The sequence below is a fragment of the Aotus nancymaae genome, unplaced genomic scaffold, assembly GCF_030222135.1.
Source record: "Aotus nancymaae isolate 86718 unplaced genomic scaffold, 86718_ANA_hifiasm-v0.15.2.pri h1tg000015l_1, whole genome shotgun sequence".
Classification (NCBI taxonomy): Eukaryota; Metazoa; Chordata; class Mammalia; order Primates; family Aotidae; genus Aotus; species Aotus nancymaae.
This window is the reverse complement of record NW_026988427.1, coordinates 4455206-4474405: the sequence shown is the minus strand read 5'-3', so window position 1 is coordinate 4474405 and position 19200 is coordinate 4455206. Positions and strand designations below refer to the sequence as shown.

At 45.0% G+C, this 19200-nt stretch overlaps 1 protein-coding gene across 3 annotated transcripts; it reads right to left on the bottom strand.

The window, feature by feature from the left end:
• Positions 1–87: 87 nt before the first annotated feature.
• BNIP1 (BCL2 interacting protein 1) lies at positions 88–18841 on the bottom strand. 3 transcript variants are annotated; one of them, XM_064376566.1, is made up of 9 exons: positions 18705–18841; positions 16768–16860; positions 12450–12500; positions 12047–12122; positions 11079–11080; positions 9667–9758; positions 5292–5393; positions 4067–4185; positions 88–739 (listed from the first exon to the last, which is right to left on the bottom strand). In XM_064376566.1, the coding sequence occupies exons 1-9, from the start codon at positions 18786–18788 to the stop codon at positions 543–545; spliced, it is 816 nt and encodes a 271-aa protein (XP_064232636.1). In that variant the 5' UTR covers positions 18789–18841; the 3' UTR covers positions 88–542. The 3 variants fall into 3 exon arrangements, with proteins under 3 accessions (XP_064232636.1, XP_012316580.1, XP_012316581.1); XM_012461157.2 differs by lacking the exons at positions 11079–11080; positions 12047–12122; positions 12450–12500 and having other exon boundaries at positions 18705–18827; XM_012461158.3 differs by lacking the exons at positions 11079–11080; positions 12047–12122; positions 12450–12500; positions 16768–16860 and having other exon boundaries at positions 18705–18830.
• Positions 18842–19200: the final 359 nt, after the last annotated feature.

The window sequence follows — 19200 nt, the reverse complement described above, 5'->3', positions numbered from 1 at the left end:
CACTCCTGCCTGGGTGACAGAGCAAGGCTCCATCTCAAAAAAAAAAAAAGAAAAAAGAAAAGAGGAACACACATTCCCAGAGGGGTATCTTATAAAATCAAATACATTTTATTCTATTAAATAAAATCAAGTTTATTCAAGGAATGACCAGGAGTTTTCATCACCTTTCTCCCTACTCTTCTCTCTTCCCTCCACCAGATCTAGCAGTAAAGGGCACAGTGGGAGAGGGAGAAAGGAGGGGCATCAGGTCCTGGAGGCTGGACTTTGCTCCACGTGGTGGCCCCCCATAGTGCACAATGGGGGAGGGAGGCAGTTCCTATGTCCCCAAGGCGGCATCCCAGTCACAGGCCTGCCTCCCAAGGCTCTGTTCACCCTTTACAAGTCAGCCACTCGCAGAAAAGTGGGGCACTGTGTTCCATCCAATCTGCAGGCAATTGGCGCAAACAGAGGGGTGTGTGGCTCAGCTTGGCAGCCTAGAGCTCAGGAACCAGGACAGATCCTGAAACAGGAGTTGAAAGGCCACAATTGGCACCTTTGGGATCTCACAAAAACGGAAACAGCCGCTTTTTCACGATATAGAGGACCGTAGCAAGAAACAGGGCCAGAGCAAGGAAGATGAGAAGTTTGTCTGTCAGCTCCCGGCGATTGTATTTTGTGATAAGCTTCCGACCCAGCTGGATGGTCCCCGACATGGACTTAAATTCTTCATTTGCATCCAGGATCGTTCGTGAAGAAGTGACTGGAACAAAAGAGGGATGGGTTCCGACTCAGAGACTGCAGCTTGAGATCCAAAGACCTCACTCTGCTGGCTGGGGTGCTGGTAAAAACAAGCATTCTCAAGCGAGTTCCTCTGAGCTGGAATCAAAGCATGTGGAGACCAGTCAAGATGCCGACAAGGAAAGGCTCATCCTCAGGTCCCATCAGCTCTAGAGAGTGAGACGGTTTGTTTGGGAGTCCCGAACATGAACGTCACTCGGGAGAAGGGCAGAAGAGGCTTGCTTACCCGGACACCGGCTCAGCTCTCTGAACCAGACAGACACTGCTCAGGAGAACCACCAGCCACAAAACCAACCCAGGGATCGTGGGCGGGCACTGTGAGGTCTGTGTTGGGGCAACAGCTGAAGACACGAGAACCTTCCACCTGTGAGGTGTGCCCTCCAGGACATCTGCTGACCAGACCGGCTCTTTGCAGGATCTCAAAAGGGCAAGAGTGCACCGGGCTCTGCCACAAGCCCTCACACATACCAGTCCCTCAGGCCAGGGACACTGGCTGTAGCTTTAACAAGGTGACACCTAAGAAGAGGCCCACGTCCCTCAAGGGATCATTGTGCCTAGAGTCAGATGTATTTCTGAGCATGGGTATTTGGGCCTGACATTGAGGGTAGAAGGTGTACCTGGCAAGGTTCCCCCTTAAAACATAGTGAGGCGTCATCAGAACAGCCATCGAATAAAATACGTTAAGTGAAAAGGGAAAGCCTGTGAAGTGTATCCATTTAGGTAAGAAACAGGGAGATAAATAGTATTTCATTTGCTTTAGTTACAGAAGCTTCAAGGATCACAAGATATATTTTTTTTAAAGACACTGGTAACAGTGGTTGCCTCTGGGAAGTGGACCAGAGTGCTGGCAGGTGGGGTCAGCTTTTTTGTGTCCCTCCTGTACTGTCCAGAGCTGTGCTGGCCAATATGGCAGCCCCTAGACATGCAAGGCTCTTGCGCATATAAAACATGACAAATGCAAATGGATATGTCAGTGACATACGAGTGTCAAATCCACACACGTTTCTTTTTTTTTTGAGACAGTTTCACTCTGTCACCCAGGGTGGAGTGCAGTAGCGTGATCTTGGTTCATCACAACCTCCACCTCCTAGGTTCAAACGATTCTCCTGCCTCAGCCTCCTGAGTAGGGATTACAGGCATGTGCCACCAGCCTGGCTAAATTTTTTTTTTTTGTATTTTTAGTACAGACAGGGTTTCACCATGTTGGCCAGGCTGGTCTCAAACTCCTGACCTCAAGTGATCCACCCACCTCGGCCTCCCAAAGTGCTGGGATTACAGGCGTGAGCCACCTTTCCTGGCCAAAATCCACACAACGTTTCAAAGACTTAATATGAAAAAAAGGAAGGTAAAATATCTCAGTACTTTTTAATATTAGTTGTACATTGGAACTGTAATAGTTTACATAACGAGCTAAATAAACTACCTTATTAAAATTAATTTCTTATGTTTCTTTTTACTTTTTAAAATGTGCCTACTAGAAAATTTAAAGTTAACATGTGTGGCTCCTGTTATGTTTCTACTGGCAGTGCTGGGCTAGAGTTTTTTATCCTTCTCTATCTTGTATGTGTTTCCTTTTCACAAATTAAAAGCTAATAAGTAAATAAGATAAATTATCAGAGGAAACACAGCAGCATTTTGAAAATGACAGATAAAAGGAGAAAAACAAACACTCACAGAACAGGAATCCCTCTTCACTCTCTTTCTCCACGCCTGCCTGCTGCCATTTCAAAACCCTAAGAACTTGCTAAGTAAAAACCTAACAGGTCTTTCTTTATAAACTTTACTATTATGGAGAATTTTGAACCATCGCAAAGCAGACAGCATAGTATCATGAAATGTCATGTGTCTACCACCCATAACCAAGAACCACCAACCTCTGAAATCCTGTTCCCCCTCACCCCACCTCCCCTACTCCTACAACTGTGCAGCAAATTCCAAATACCATATTCCTAATAAGATTTTTGTTTCAAAATTATGGTCCTAATAGGCTTTTAAATCAAGCTGAATTTATGAGGCATAAGGAGAGGGTTAAGAACTATATTCTTCTCTTTTTTTCAATAGCTATCACTTCTACAAAATGGGCCCCAAGAACACTGGGACCCTCTCAATACCCCAGAAACCACCAGCATTTGTGTCTCCTTCCCACTGTTAGCAAGGGGGTATCCTCTCACCACACCAGAGCATAAATGCCCTGGACTCAGAGGCTGAGTTGCCTCTTTGCTCCCTCTCTCCAACGCCTCTCCCACAGGACACACTGAGAGAAGGCCCCTGGCTGGTTCTGAGCTGAAATGTTCAGGTAAGTTGTAAACACAAAGAGTGACCATGGGATCACCTGCTTGCTTTCCTTTTGCTTCTGCCTGTTTGCTGCACTGAAAAAAAAGTGGTTCAAAATTAAAGATAATTTCTAGAGGTGATAATGGTATTGTGGTTCTGGGGTTGTTTCTGCTTTTTCCCCAGAGTCCCTTATCTTCTAGAGACATGTACTGAGATATTTATGGACAATGTCTGGGATTTGCTTCAAAATAATCCAGATGGGGGATGGGCTGAGGGTAGAATTGAAACGAGTCTGGCTGGGATAATGGGCTCAGGGCTCAGGGGATTCAGGATACCATGCTTTCTACTTTTGTCCCTGTGTGCAATGTTCCAAAAGCATTTCAAAGAGTAAACCCTCTTTTTCTGTTGTCTCATACTGAAGGACCCTGGAGAGGGCTGATGCTTTTCTGTGTCACAGAGGAGACACTCTGGGAAAACTACTGGAGGGAACCAGATGGTCTCAAGCAGTCTCTCCTGCAGTCTCTGACTCTCATCTTTTAAAAAGAACTCATAGGAAAAATAACGTTGGGGAGTATAATTGTAAACTAAGGTCCTAGCAGTCTTACCATCAGCCAATTCACCAAACATCCCATGGAGCAACGATTCCCAAATTTGCCTGGCCATATGGGTACCCAGAGCCTTGCTGAAAATGAGACTCCCAGGCCTCTTACCCAGCTCTGCCAATGCCTTCTCTAGGAAAGGGCCTGGGGACCTCTGCTTTTCACTTGAGCCCCTGGGAATGCCCGCCCTGGGGAAACACTGATGGGGGTGTGGGGTCTTCTAGTAAAGAGAAATAAGAGCAGCACATCCCCACTAAGGATAAGACCAAGGTGTCAAGTCATCTCACGAGGAAGAAGCCCCCCAAGTCAGTGAACTTCGTGTGGGCTGTGGTGGAGAAGCCTAGGGTGGAGGTGCCGGGGCAAGGGCGCTAGAGCAGTGTCTCTGGGAGAGGCTTCCTACTCCGGGCCCACTTTACCTAGAGACTGCATGGCCTCCTCGCTCTGCTGGACCTGCTGGGCCATCATCCTGCTGATCCCCATGAGGCTCTCAGTGATGGCACTGGATGTCTGGGCCAGGCTCTCTTTGGTAGTTTTCCTGAAAGTTCAGAGGAAGAGAAAGAGGAAGAATGTCAACAAAAGTCTCCCTGCAAGAAGGCCCCATATCCAAATGAGATCTCACTTTTTGCCTACCCAATTAGTGTATATATTTTAAGTGATCACATTCAGTGCTGGCAAGGGTATGCTGAGACCCACACCCCTATGGACTGCTAGTAGGAACAGAAACCGGTGCTGCCTTCTGAAAAGCAATTTGCCAATGCAGGAGCCTTAGAAATGTTCATTCCTTTGACTCAATCATCTCATCCCTGAAAATCCCTCCAAAGGAAACATCCAAAATGCAGATAAAGCCTTATGTTCTAAGACATGCTCTGGTGTATTACTTACAACACCAAAACGCTAGGAATGCAAACACACATAGGGGATAGTATTAACATACAATCTACATACTATGTACTGTTAGAATTAGGCTTTAAAAGTTTTCTTTTTTTTTTTAAATGAGCAACTTTTGTGCTGAAACAGCAGAATATAAAACTTTATGTATGGTACAATTGTGACTTTGTAAGAAATGTAGAAGAAAAAATGAGAGAAGAGAATATACCAAAATACTCATGAGTAATAAGATTCCATATTTTCAGCCGGGTACGGTGGCTCAGGCCTATAATCCTAGCACTTTGGGAGGCCGAGGCGGGAGGATTACCTGAGGTCAGGAGTTCAAGACCAGCCTGGCCAACATGGTGAAACCCCGTCTCTAATAAAAATGCAAAATATTAGTGGGGTGCAGTGGCACAACCCTGTAATCCCAGCTACTAGGGAAGCTGAGGCAGGAGAATCACTTGAACCTAGCAGGTGGACGTTAGGTTGCAGTGAGCCAAGATGAGCCACTACACTCCAGCCTGGGCTACAGAGCGAGACTTTGTCCGGAGGAAAAAAAAAGACTCGATATTTTCATTTTGTAATTCATACTTTATTTTACCAATTTACTACAAATAAGTATGCATTTCTTTCAAACTTTAAAAAATTACCTATATAATAAAATTAAACACCAAGCTGCAAACAAGAAGGGGTTCCCTACAATGGATTTTACACCTTGCCAATTGTTATCTATTTTATTATGAGAGCCCAGAAAAACAAAAGAACAGGTACCTTTGCCTTAAGAGATCTCCTCCCTGAAGAAGTTCTGCTTTCTCTAGATTGTCGATTGCAATTTTGCAGGTAAGATTAGCTTTCCTCCATGAAGTCTGATTGCTGGAATGAGAAGGTTCACGTGCGAGTGTGTTTACTCCACCAGGCCATAAGTCAGTTCAATTCACAGCAGTTCCCACCAACAAAGGAGTGTGGGGAAAGGCCACCCAGGCATGGCCTTCAGAGCCCGTCCTACTTCCTGCCATTTCCTCCTCCTGGTCCCCCAGCAACTGTTCTTGTTCAGGTCCTGATAACCCTCAACCAGACACTGGAGGCCACCACAGGGAGGCTCTATAGCTGTCCCGCTGCCCCTGTCATCCCGAGGGGCTGTGAACATGGCACTCCTCTGTGCACAGCTCCACAATGGCTGGACTTCAGGGAGGCATCCAAACTCTCCAACTGGGCACATAGGCCCCTCTTCTGTCCAGTTGCTTCTAAGGCTGTACTGCTATGGCCTGTGTATTAGTTCGTACCATCCCTTTAAAACCATGACTTACTCATCTCCAGTACCTTGAACAACCATTTCTGGCCCTTCAGCTGCTGAGTTCATATATACTGTAGGAAATAAAAACTCATGGCCATGCACAGTGGCTCACGCCTGTAATTACAGCACTTTGGGAGGCCAAGGTGGGTGGATCGCGTGAGCCCAGGAGTCCAAAACCAGCCTTAGCAACATGGAGAAACCCCGTCTCTACTAAAAATACAAAAATTAGCCAGGCATGGTGGTGGCACACGCCTATAGTCCCAGCTTCCTAGGAGGCAGAGGAGAAAAGATCACCTGAGCCTGGGAAGTGGAGGTTGCAGTGAGACATGATGGTACCACTACATTCCAGCCCAGGTGACAGAGTAAGACCTTGTCTCAAGATTAAAAAAAAAAAAATCACAAAAAGCCACTCTTTCAAAATATTTCTTCAAGGTTTGCTGTTCTTTCCATACTACAGACCGATCATGAATGACACAAACATGGTGGATGAGCAGAGCCCTGACTGCTATGGCTGATCTACATTCTTCACCTGCGCTCCCTTGTGGGTGATAACAGAAATTTGGTGAACAGCTTTCTAGGGTTAGAAATGTGACAGATGGGTGTGGTGGCTTACAGCTGTAATCCCAGCACTTTGGGAGGCCAAGGCAGGTGGATCACCTGAAGTCAGGCATTCTAGACCAGGCTGGTCAACATGGTAAAACCCTATCTCTACTAAAAATACAAAACTTAGCTGGGCATGGTGGTGGGCGCTTATAATCCCAGCTACTCTGGAGTCTGAGGCAGGAGAATCGCTTGAACCTGGAAGGCAGAGGTTGCAGTGAGCCGGGATCGCACCACTGCACTCCAGCCAGGGCAACAAGAGTCAGACTCCGTCTCTAAGAAAAAAAAAAGAAATGTGACAGTTGTTGATAGACTATACAGAAGCTAACTGAGTCCCTCTAAGAATCAAACTCATACTTCAGAATTCTTACGTAGCCAGCTCAAACCAATTGTGCTAACCCCTGGAAATACTAAAAAATCAAAACACAGAGTACATGAACTGACAGGGTGGTTTTCTAATAGCACCTTTATGCTGAAGGTTTTAATGAGCACCCACTCTGCCATTTCATACCTGCGACTTTGAAAGAATCCATTACATTTTGAAACAGTTTGCAAGGGAGTTCTGCAGAGTTCTGCAGGGCCCTGGGATCCAGAGATGACTGAGGGGCCGTACCGCTCCTCAAAGGCCTCACATTCATACATTCATTTAAGAAAAAGACAAGCAAACATACTCACTGTATGATGTGACAAGCATGATGACCCAAGCAAGCACAACTACTGTTTCAACCGCCAAAGGTTTTTTTTTTTTTTTGAGACAGGGTCTCGCTCTGTCTCCTAGGCTAGAGTGCAGTAGCATGATCACGGTTCACTGCAGCCTCAACCAAGCCCACTGCCCTCCTGCCTTGGCCTCCCAAGTAGTTGAGACTGCAGGCACACACTACCACTCCCAGAGCTAATTTTTCTTTTTTTTAAATAGATGGGGTCTTGCTTTGTTGCTCAGGCTGGTCTTAAGCTCCTGGGCTCAAGCCGTCCTCCTGTCTCGGCCCCCAAAGTGCTGGGATTACAGGTGTGAGCTACTGCACCTGGCCCCAAAGTATAAATTGACTGCTTTCTCTGCTCTGGCCTGTAACGCCACATCGTGGATGGCCGTTCCCTGCTTTAAACCCATGCTAAGCTGAGTGTGTCTGGCATAACTTACTATACTTTATACAAGGGCTTCTCTGTACTCAGTGTTTATAATCTGAGTAGGCTTGGTGGCTCAGGAAAGCAAAAGCCATCATAATATAAAGTAATCCCGAAAGAGCCAAGCCCTGGATAACTGCCCATCACTCATACAGCCCTCCCTGCTTACACCGGCCTCCCCGTGCTTGTGTTTTTGCCAGTTAGTGTCTTCCTGACAGCTGACTGTTACATACACAGCTGCTTTCAGGGAAGATGATGTTGGCAAATTGCTCAAATCAGAAGCAAAGCCACAAATACAGATCTGGCAGAGGCAGAACACCGAATAAGAGATAAAGAGAAAACCCATGGGAATGATGACTTAGCAGGGGCTTCAAAAGAGAATGATCTAGCCAGGCACAGTGGAGCGTGCCAACTACTTGGGAAGCTGAGGTGAGCGGATCGCTGAGCCCAGGAGTTCGAGGCTGCATTAAGCTATGACTGTACTCCAGACTGGGCAACAGAGTGGGACCTCATTTCTAAAATTTTTAATTTTTATTATTATTATTATTATTTTTGAGACAGAGTCTCACTCTGTCGCCAGGCTGGAGTGCAATGGTGCGATCTCAGCTCACTGCAGCAGCCTCTGCCTCCCGGGTTCAAGCGATTCTCCTGCCTCAGTCTCCAGAGTAGCTGGGATTACAGGTGCCTGCCACCATGCCCAGCTAATTTTTGTAGTTTTTAATAGAGATGGGGTTTCACTGTGTTAGCCAGGATAGCCTCAAACTCCTGACCTTGTGATCTGCCCACCTCAGCCTCCCAAAGTGCTGGGATTACAGGCGTGAGCCACCACAACCCGCCAAAATTTTTTAATTTTTTAAAAATAAAAATATATATATCTTTTTAAGATGGAGTCTCATTCTGTCGCCCAGCCTGGAGTGCAGGGGCGCAATCTCGGCTCACTGTAACCTCCATCTCCCAGGTTCAAGCAATTCTCCTGCCTCAGCCTCTCGAGTAGTTGGGATTACAGGTGCCTACCACCATGCCCAGCCAATTTTGTATTTTTAGTAGAGATGGCATTTTACCTTGTTGGCCAAGCTGGTCTCAAACTCCTGACCTCAGCTGATCCACCCCACCTCGGCCTCCCAAAATGCTGAGATTACATGCATGAGCCACCACACCTGGCCAAAAATAAATTTTTAAGAAAGAGAGAGAATGATCTGAATACCTCAAATATGTTTGGAAAAACCTTCTTTATGACTGGTACAAAAGTCAACTGTGAAGGGAAAGGTACTGTTTCATGCTGTCTGACAATTTCATTGGAAAAGTTAAACCTCTCCCAATTCAATAACAAGAAATGGCACATAGCTGTAATTATATAATCAAGGATTAGCACGCACCTGCAATTATAACCTCAATTTTGGTTTTATTTTTTGACCTCAATTTTGTTTAATTAACGGTTTTTGTTGCATTTTTTTTTTAGATAGCATCCAAATCTTCTAAATTTTGGTCCACCTTAAGTAGGTCTTCTTTTTGTAGATTTTTTCTGTTGCCAATTATCTTTGATAAAAAATGACCCTGTATTACAAAAGCAGTCATATTTTTTGCTTAAAAATATACAATATAGTATAATGTTAAATATGCTTTTGTAAACTATGCACAGCTCCACCTGCTCAGATGGGCCCTATCTATCCCTTCACCACTCGCCCCTCCCTTGAGAATTATTGATTGGGAGAGAACATTCCACCTGTATGTATCTGACACAATTGGCTGGGCATGGTGGCTCACGCCTGTTATCCCAGCACTTTGGGAGGCCAACGTGGGTGAACCACATGAGGCCAGGAGTTAGAGATCAGCCTGGCCAACACAGCGAAACTCCAGGTGTGGTGGCGCACACCTGTAATCCTAGCTACTCAGGAGGCTGAGGCAGAAGAATTGCTTGAACCCAGGAGGTGGAGGTGGCAGTGAGCAGAGATCACGCCACTGCACTCCAGCCTGGGTGATAGTGCAAGACTCTATCTCAAAAAAAAAAAAAAAAAAAAAGGACACAATTAAGTCAGCATTAAACCAGATTCATCAGGCAAACACATGTGCAAGGCTCATAGGGAACAAGTGAGCCAGTAGAGGCCACTGGCAGGAGCAGGCCCTGCCTACCTGAGCAACTGCTTTTTGTGATTCTCCACTTCCTGGAGTAGAAGTTGTTTCTCTGACTCTTTGTCTTGCTCTTTAGCTGACTGCTCCAAGTCCTTTGAGGAAAAATACTCCATGTTAAAATGATCAACATGAAAACAGAAGAACATTTCTATTTCTGCCAAGGGCATAATAGCACTTGAAGCACCCTTTTAAAACAACACTTAGGAATGCTAGGTAACATATAACACACAATCTTTTAAATATATAGCTAAGTCTGCATGAAAGTAAGGAAGATCCCTAGGGCCCAAAAGTGGGAAGGGAACAAGAGCTGGAACAGCCAGCCTGGGAATGATGTATGGCTGCCCTGGCATCAGAGCTGCTGCTCCTGTCATCTAGGGCTGGCCCGAAAGGAAAAGAAAAACAATGACAAAATACGAGCACAATGATCCCACACTTAGATATTATGGAATATCAAACTGCTGTTCATTTCCAGATACTCACAATTTCTGTGGCTATATCATTAAAGACCAGTAATAAGCAGTTTGAGCACTTGAGGGTTTGAGAGCTCATGCAGGCACAGAAAAATGAAGTCTTGGGCCATCTAAGGCTGAGGCTGGGAAGGTGAACTGAGATCACCACAAATCCAAGACCCGCAAAAGGTTACAGACACAGGAAGACGGTCCAGAAAAATGTCCATCCACCAGCACCTAGTGAAAACATGGATGCCTGACTTTTTTGCTATGAGTTCCAAATAGAGGGGTTAAAAAAAATCTCCTGGCCGCGTGAGGTAGCTCACGCTTGTAATCCTAACATTTTGGGAGGCCAAGGTGGGCAAATCATGAGGTCAGGAGATCGAGACCAGCCTGATCAACATGATGAAACCCTGTCTCTACTAAAAATACAAAAATTAGCTGGATGTGGTGAAGTACACCTATAGTCCCAGCTATTCAGGAGGCTGAGGCAGGAGAATCACTTGAACCCAGGGAGGTGGAGGTTGCAGTGAACTGAGATCACATCACCCAGCCTGGACGACAGGGCAAGACTCCATCTCAGAAAAAAAAAAAAAAAAAAAATCTCCTCTGACCAGGGAGCTGCTCCTCCCACTGATCTAGGGTTCAATTTATTTTCCCTGAGTGATTCGTGAAACTCCATGAGGAGAAATTAACATAAAAAGTGTTCCCAAACGGGATCATCCCAGGAGACCTGGCAGAAAGCTAATGCAAAAACCTCCGTAGAGACTTCGCCTCAACCCAGCTGCACAAGTTCCCTCAGATAAGGTCTGCTGAAGATGAGTGCTCACAGTCCAAAATAACCAAACACCAAGGAAATAACCCACCAAGAGTGAGGGTCAGCAGATATACCCAGAAGTATTAAACCCCAAGAACTTTAGGGAATGGAACCATCAGAGAGACTATAATTAAAGATAGCATTACACCTCAAGTCACATTTTTTGGTTTACAAATTAAAACAGGTTCTAGCTTCAATCACGCCATTGATCTGAAACATCACTGTATTTGCTCATTTATACACTAATTTACTTATTTACGTATTAATTTGCACATGCTGGTTTGGAACAAGTATGTGCATCCACCATTTCAATAGCTCAGGGATGACTTTCAATTTATGCCCCCAAATATTGCTGACGTAGAGAATAAAAGAAATAATCAACTGTGACTGGAAAACTTTTACAAACATCATCAATTATTTTCATAATTATTTGTTTAAAATCTGTATTCCCTACTAGAATATAAATTCTATAAATAAGGAGAGCTGTATCTGGCATTATTCACTCCATATAGTCTTTGTGCCTGGCACATACTGGGCATTGAATTACTGAATGGAAGAATGAACGCATGGGGAAAGGGAGGGATTAAAAGGGAGAAATGTACAATTTACTCATGAAAGAGTGCCTGGAAGTTCTGCCATAAAGAACCAGTGATAGTTCTGGAGAAAGGAAAGGGGGCGGGTAGAGCAGTTCTCAAATTCCAGTTTAAGAGCTATATGTACAGAGACAAACACACAGATATTTATACAGAGTCAATGCCCAACATTCACCACGTGCAGAACACCCAGTTTTGAGGATCTGAGGCCAATTCTCTAGTATCACACAATCTTGTTGGAAACACACAAAAAAGACATTCAAATAAAAGCTAACAATGGCAAGCAAACAGGAATCTTGTATTTATTTCCAGGTATAAAAAGAGTATGTAAACACTTAAGAAATGCAGATTAAAACTGGGATGGGGTTATTCATTTACTGGCCATGTGCTCATTAGGTCCCTACTAGGTGCCATAATAAACATGTAAATGTAAATGTATTGGTGAGGTAATTTCAATTAGTGAAAGAAAGAAACATTGGGTGAGCACCCAGATATTTAAAAAGAAATGAAAATACTCAGACTCAAGGTAACAGGTGTAGCTGGAGAGCTGAAGTCAGGCTGAGTTGAAGAAAAGTCTGTCAGGGAATAAGTTAGCTTTGTGCGTGTGTGTGTGAGAGAGAGAGAGGGAGTTTTGCTCTTGTTGCCCAAGCTGGAGTGCAGTGGTGCGATCTCGGCTCACCACAACCTCCACCTCCCAGGTTCAAGGGATGCTTCCTGCCTCAGCCTCCCGAGTAGCTGGGATCACAGGTGTGTGTTACCACGCCTGGCTAATTTTGTATTTTTCATAGAGACAGGGTGTCTCCATGTTGGTCAGGCTGGTCTCAAATTCCTGACATCAGGTGATCCGCCCACCTAAGCTTCCCAAAGTGTTGGGATTACAGGCATAAACCACCATGCCTAGTCAGAATAAGTTGGCTTTGAAAAAAAAAAAAAAGTGGAACCAGTCCAAATAAATGCCCTTTGATACTGAACTGGCTAAAACAAAATTACAGCTATTTAAAATAAAGAATGAGAGGGCAGGTGCAGTGGCTCACACTTGTAATCCCAGCACTTTGGGAGGCTGAGGCGGGCGATCACTTGAGTCCAGGAGTTCAAGATCAGCTTGAGCAACATGACAAAACCCTGTCTCTATAAAAAACACAAAAATTAGCTGGGCATGGTGGCATGCGCCTGTAGTCCCAGCTATCTGGGGGACTAAGGAGGGAGAAAAATCGCTTAAGCATGGGAAATCAAGACAGCAGCAAGCTGAGATTGTGTCACTGCACTCTAGCCTGGGTGACAGAGCAAGACCCTGTCTCAAAAAAAAAAAAAGAAGAAAAGAAAAGAAAAATAAGGGCAATCTCTAATTACCAAAATGGAAAGATTTCCAATATAAGTATAAGTTTTTAAAAACTGTGTGTTAGTATGCTACCTTTTAGATGAGAAACAGGGAAGAAATAAGAAAACATATTTGTCAGCCAGGCGCAGTGGCTCACGCCTGTAATCCCAGCACTTTGGGAGGCTGAGGTGGGTGGATCATGAGGTCAAGAGATCGAGACCATCCCAGCCAACATGGTGAAACCCCATCTCTACTAAAAAAAAATATATATATACAAAAAATTAGCTGGGCATGGTGGTGCGTGCCTGTAGTCCCAGCTACGCAGGAGGCTGAGGCAGGGGAATCACTTGAACCAGGGAGGCGGAGATTGAAGTGAGCCAAGATCGCACCACTGCACTTCAGCCTGGGCGACAGAGAGAGACTCCGTCTCAAAAAAAAAAGAAAATAGATTTGTCATTTTAAATATTTGAGTAGAGAAACTCTAGAATGATATATAAGTAACAAAAGTGGTTACCTGTTTGGAAGAGGGAAACAAAAATCAAAACTGGGGCGTAACTGAGGCTTTTCACTGAATGTCGATACTTACAGACACAGACACACACATAAAATATGTAAAAGGAACATCCTTTCAAAAATAAAAAATTAAGATGATTAAATCAGTACTGGAGATGGAGACAGAAAGCAGTCAGCTAGGAATGGTAGCACTGTTGAAATTCTATAGTTAACTCCTATAGCAAAAATCATACATTTTCAAAATTGCCCTTGAAAATCTCTTAGGTAGGCAAAACACAGGACACAGATACTGTTGCTCAGGAGTCCAACTGGCCAGCTTTTCCACCAGCTTTATAATACTGTCTTCCTCTGTTAAGCAACAACAGAGTTGCTAGTGGGCTTTGGGGGCCATGTTATATGAAAAGCACACATCTTTTTTTTTGAGACAGGATCTGGCTCTGTCACCCAGGCTGGAGTGCTGTGGTGCAATCTTGGCTCACTGCAACCTCCACCTCCCAGGTTCAAGCAATTCTCATGCCTCAGCCACCCAAATAGCTGGGATTACAGGTACGTACCACCACACTCAATCAATTTTTGTATTTTTAGTAGAGATGGAGTTTCACCATGTTGACTAGGCTGGTCTCGAACTCCTGACCTCAGGTGATCCACTCACCTCAGCCTCCCCAAGTACTGGGATTACAGGCATGAGCCACTGTGCTGGCCAAAAAAGCACAAGTCATATAGCTTGAATATTTGTCCCTGCTCAAATCTCATGTTAAACTGTAATCCCCAGCGTTGGAGGTGGAGCCTGATGGGAGGTGTGTAGATTGTGGGGGTGGATCCCTCACGAATGGCATAAGCCATCCCCTTGGTGGTAAGTGACTTCTCACTCAATCTCTTTCTTGCTCATGCTTTCATCATGTGAAGTGCCTGCTCCCTCTTCGCCTTCTGCCATGACTGGAAGCTTCCTGAAGCCTCCCCAGAAGCAGAAGCCGAGATGCTTCCCACACAGCCCGCAGAACCATGAGCCAATTAAACCCATGTTTTAAAAAAAATAAATTACCCAGCCTCAGGTATTTCTTTATAGCAATGCAAGAAAGGCCTAATACAAACCCCAATACCACAAGACCAGGTGCCACAAGACCCATCCAGCAATGGTGATATGGTTTGGCTGTGTCCTCACCGATATCTCATCTTGAATTGTAACTCTCACAATTCCCACATGTCATGGGAGGAACCCGGTGGGAGGTGATTGAATTACAGAGGTGGGTCTTTCCTGCACTATTCTCATGATAGTGAACGAGTCTCACGAGATCTGATGGTATTAAAAACGGAAGTGTCCCTGCACAAGCTCTCTCTTTGTCTCCTGCCATCCATGTAAGACATGACTTGCTCCTCTTGTCCTTCTGCCATGATCGTGAGGCCTCCCCAGCCATGTCAGAAGTCCATTAAACTTCTTTTTCTTCTCAGTCTCAGGTATGTCTTTATCAGCAGCATGAAAACAGACTAATACAGATGGGCAGATCCATGACACCCACCTTGCCCTCACTGAAGGCACAGCAGTGGAAACATCTCCACTATTCAAATTACTACTTCTAAGAGACCTCCAGAAGTCTAGAGGAGCAAGCACGTTTCCACGCTCCAGTACCTCCTGACTCTCCTGGGTCCCATTAGGGCAGAGTAAGTGCTAGTTCTCTGCCAACCCAACATTAGGTCCTGTGGCTGCAGTGAGAAGAATCCCAGGAGAAAACTCAGGCATAAAAACGGAGAAAGTGGGCCGGGCATGGTGGCTCACGCCTGTAATCCCAGCACTTTGGGAGGCCGAGGTGGGCAGATCACAAGGTGAGGAGTTCAAGACCAGACTGGCCAACATGGTGAAACGCTGTTTCCATTAAAAAATATAAAAATTAGCTGGGCATGGGGGCTCATGCCTGTAATCCCAGCTACTTGGGAGGCCGAGGTGGGAGAATTGCTTGAACTGGACCTGGGAGGCAGAGGTTGCAGTGAGCCAAGATCGTGCCACTGCACTCCAGCCTGGGCTACAGAATGAGACTCCATCTCAAAAACACAAAAAATAAAAATAAAAAATAAATTTAAAAAAATGGAGAAAGTGAGACATCAGACTGAAATTACTTGAAACCCTCAGGAAATAAAGAAGGAAGAAGAAACCAAGAAACCAGAAAAACCATCAGAACAGTAATCAACTCTTAGAGTAACCAAGAGATCCAGAGTTTCTTAAAAGAATGCAATCATCTCAAATCTGAAGAACTGAGGAAGATGAATCATGAACAATCTAAAGTAACTGCCTAGTGTCTCAAGTAGAAGGGCATGAAGAGGAGCTGGCAGGAATGTTTCCAGATAATGACAAGTTTGCAGGACTACTCATGAGGCTAACTAGAATCCAAGGAGCCAACCCTGGCCCTGTCCTCATGGAGAAGGCCTACACAGAATTCCAGGATACAGATGAACACATCGTTTTAGGTGTGTAGACATAGTCATCCTTCCAACTCCTGAGTTCCGGCCCTGGGCCTGGGCCATTCCTATTCACTTTGAGGGACCACTGTGGGCCCCTCTACCCATGAGCTACGTGCAGGATCCTTGGGTGCCCAGATGGGGGCTTTAAAACATGAGCCCTCCATGGTCAGGTCCATAACCTGTTTCCTGCCTTTTTCTCGGCAGCCCCCAGACCCATGAAACAGCAGTCTTCACCTTCTGATTCTGATCTAGATCCTGAACTTGGAAACAATTAGAACCTGGATCCAAATTCTGTCTGAAAGAAACAGAATAGGCTGGGCTCATGCCTGTAATTCCAGCCCTTTCAGAGGCCAAAGCAAGAGGATTGCTTGAGCCCAGGAGTTTAAGATCAGCCCAAGCAACATAGTGAGACTCCATCTCTATTAAAAAAAAAAAAAAATTAGCCGGGTGCAGTGGCTCACGCCTGTAAACCCAGGCTGAGGCGGGCAGATCACGAGATCAGGAGTTCGAGACCAGCCTGGCCAACATAGTGAAAACCTGAAAACCCATCTCTACTAAAAATACAAAAATTAGCCGGGCATGGTGGCGCACACCTGTGGTCCCAGCTACTTGGGAGGCTGAGGCAGGAGAATCGCTTGAACGTGGGAGGCGGAGGTTGTGGTGAGCCGAGATCATGCCACTGCACTCCAGCCTGGGCAACAGAGCGAGACTTCGCCTAAAAAAAAAAAAAAACTGCCATTGTTGACACAGCTGGCATTGTTCTGCATGCAAAAGTTTCTCGTTTTTACCTAGAAAGCAGGTTAGTACAGAGTCACCCTCACTGTCTAAGTGTTTACTACTCCCATCAGCTGGTGTTTGAAGAACCCGGACAGCTCTCAAGCAGAGGATAGACCCAGGACTGAGCCCCTTCATTGGCTGAACTGAGATACTCAGCATCTCAGTTCTTAGAATACCCACCTGTATTCTGTGACGCAACTGTTGAAATTTCTCTTTTACTTTAGTGTTCAGTTCAGTAAGAGTACTTAAGGGTCCTGAACAATCACGGATATCCTAGGAGACATCGAACAGATAAGAAGCCTTTCTCAAGGCAGTGAAATGAAATGACACCATCCATAAAGTTAGCGTTGGTTTAGACCAACTAATATTAATGTACTGACTGTAATTCATCCTGATCTTTGCTGTTTACCTCTGCAACATGAGCAAAAACATTATCATTTACATTTTTCTCATTTCTCTTTAATGTTGAATTACTATAAAAGCTTAGAAAGAAACACAATTGCTTTGACCTAATTTTTAGTTCCTAAATTTTAACAAAATCTTATGTGGCCAGTATGAAAAAGCTTAAAACAGCTTGTATGCCCAACAAGAATGGACATGCAAAAGCAATACTTTAACTTCAGAATCTGAGATCCTTCCAACTTGAAGATCAGGATGCTTAAATATCTGCCATCATATGGTAAGATTAACTTCTTCAGTGTGATTTGACAAACCATCAGTGATAAGTCAGAGTGTTTATATAGACATGTTTAAGGGCAGATTTAGAATTTGTTCCTGGACATTCAGCAACAGCTGGTGCCAGGTTTCAGAGCAGGCTCTGGAGACAGACCATGTGGATTCTAATCCTGGCTGTAGCAACTTATTAGTTGTGTAAAGTTACTTGGAAAAGTTATTTAAATTCTCTCTGTCTCAGTTTAAATTCTCCCCCTCATCACAACACTACTTACCTCACAGATCATAGATCATACATGCATGTAAAGCACTTAGCAGAGCAATGGAACACAATAAGAGTGCAATACGTCCAACTATTATCAATCTTTCTCATCAGGAATCACAAGAACCCAAATGTTAGAAAGGGTACAGAAGAGAAAATGCAACTTCATTTGTATGAAACTTGTTTATTTTTCTATAACTGACCCAGAAGTTCTGTAATGTATATGTCAGAGAAGTGAAGTTCTGTAAGTTTTAAATATCTCCATCAAATTTCAGTTTTTCTCTGGCTTATTCATTTAATCACACTTCTTTGCACCGTATGATAAACTACGAATTTGGTTTATTCTGCATCTGGTTTATCTGGGGAGCCCTACTTTCCTGCACTTTTGCCACACCTTGTTACAAACTCATTCTGAGTCTACATCTAATGTTTAGTGACTTCGTTGAAAATTATTTGCTTTAAACCAAAGTTTAAAACTCTTGGTTTCTTTTTGCTAAACTCATGGAACCGTGTCTATGTTCCTAATTCTTGCCTACATCAACTCGTTTATCTTACATCTACCCTTAAATGGCTTAAGGCAAAGCATCTCATATCCTATCCATACAAACAGATTAACACTCTAGGTGTTTTTCCTAGGCTGACTTTCCCAGTCCAGGTCCCAGTTTTGCCATTGACCCAGATCTGCCTTCTAACCTGGGCCTTGGCGCTATATTCGATTTCCTCAAGCATAAAATCACAACTACGGCCCAGGTTACTTTGGTGCCTCCTGTGCCAGGGGGCGGGGGGCGGGGCTAGCGGCCTCTCGGACGCTACTAGGTGATGGGGAAGCAAATGTCAGAAGGCGGGGCCAAGCGGGGTGGCATGTTGTGAGGTGGTCACGGGCGAGGCGACGACTAGGGCAGCAGGTAGAAGGGGCAAAGCCGAGCCGCGAAGCACGGGTCAGAGGCGGAGAACGGTGGGGCGCTCTGGAAATGGGCTATCCAGAAGCACTCGGAAGGAGGATCAAGGCCAGCAGTCACGGGGACACGACCAAATGGGGACCAGGGGGTAGCCGGCCATGGGGTGGAGCCAGTGGCCTGAGAAACCAATTGGGGAAAGTTCCAGAGTGACACTGCCGCACTCACAGACCAGCAGAGCTTGGGTTAGGGCTGCTGGAGCCCGGCAAGGGTCCCGGGATCAATACCTGAATAAGGGCCTTCACCTCCAGGTCAAATTTGACAATCTCTTGGTTACAGATCCGGACGTGGACATCTTGGGGAGCCGCCATGTTGGGGATGGACGCCGGCTACAGGCAGCGGCAGGGCCCAAGTTCAAACGCGTTTTCGCACCGCCTTCTTTCTCTCCCCTCCCAGTCTCGGGGCAGCGCCCCCTAGAGACCGGCGAAAATGGCAAGCGAGGGTCCCTGCTTAGAGTTGGAACTTTACCTGACACGTGGAGGGAAATCAGCCTCTCCTTTTAGTATGACCCTAATAACATGGAGAGGAGGAGAAGAGGGAGTATCAAGAACGCTTCACAGTGATCTCTTTCCAACTTCCTTCTGTCAGGCATTCTAATAACTACGTATTTTTTGCATAGAAAAAACAAAGATGGGAAGAAAAGTATCAATTGGGATGTCTCTGGAAAGTACAAGTAACAATTTTTTGTTTCTTTAAACTTTCTTATATTTTTAATATTTTCTA

Excerpts from the sequence above, each read along its gene's own strand:
- BNIP1 (XM_064376566.1), bottom strand. The coding sequence starts at position 18,788 with ATGGCGGCTCCCCAAGATGTCCACGTCCGGATCTGTAACCAAGAGATT. Across the intron at positions 16,861-18,704 it reads AGGTGAAGGCCCTTATTCAG|GATATCCGTGATTGTTCAGG; the intron begins GTATTGATCCCG and ends GATGTCTCCTAG. Across the intron at positions 740-4,066 it reads GGAGGCCATGCAGTCTCTAG|TCACTTCTTCACGAACGATC; the intron begins GTAAAGTGGGCC and ends CTTTTGTTCCAG.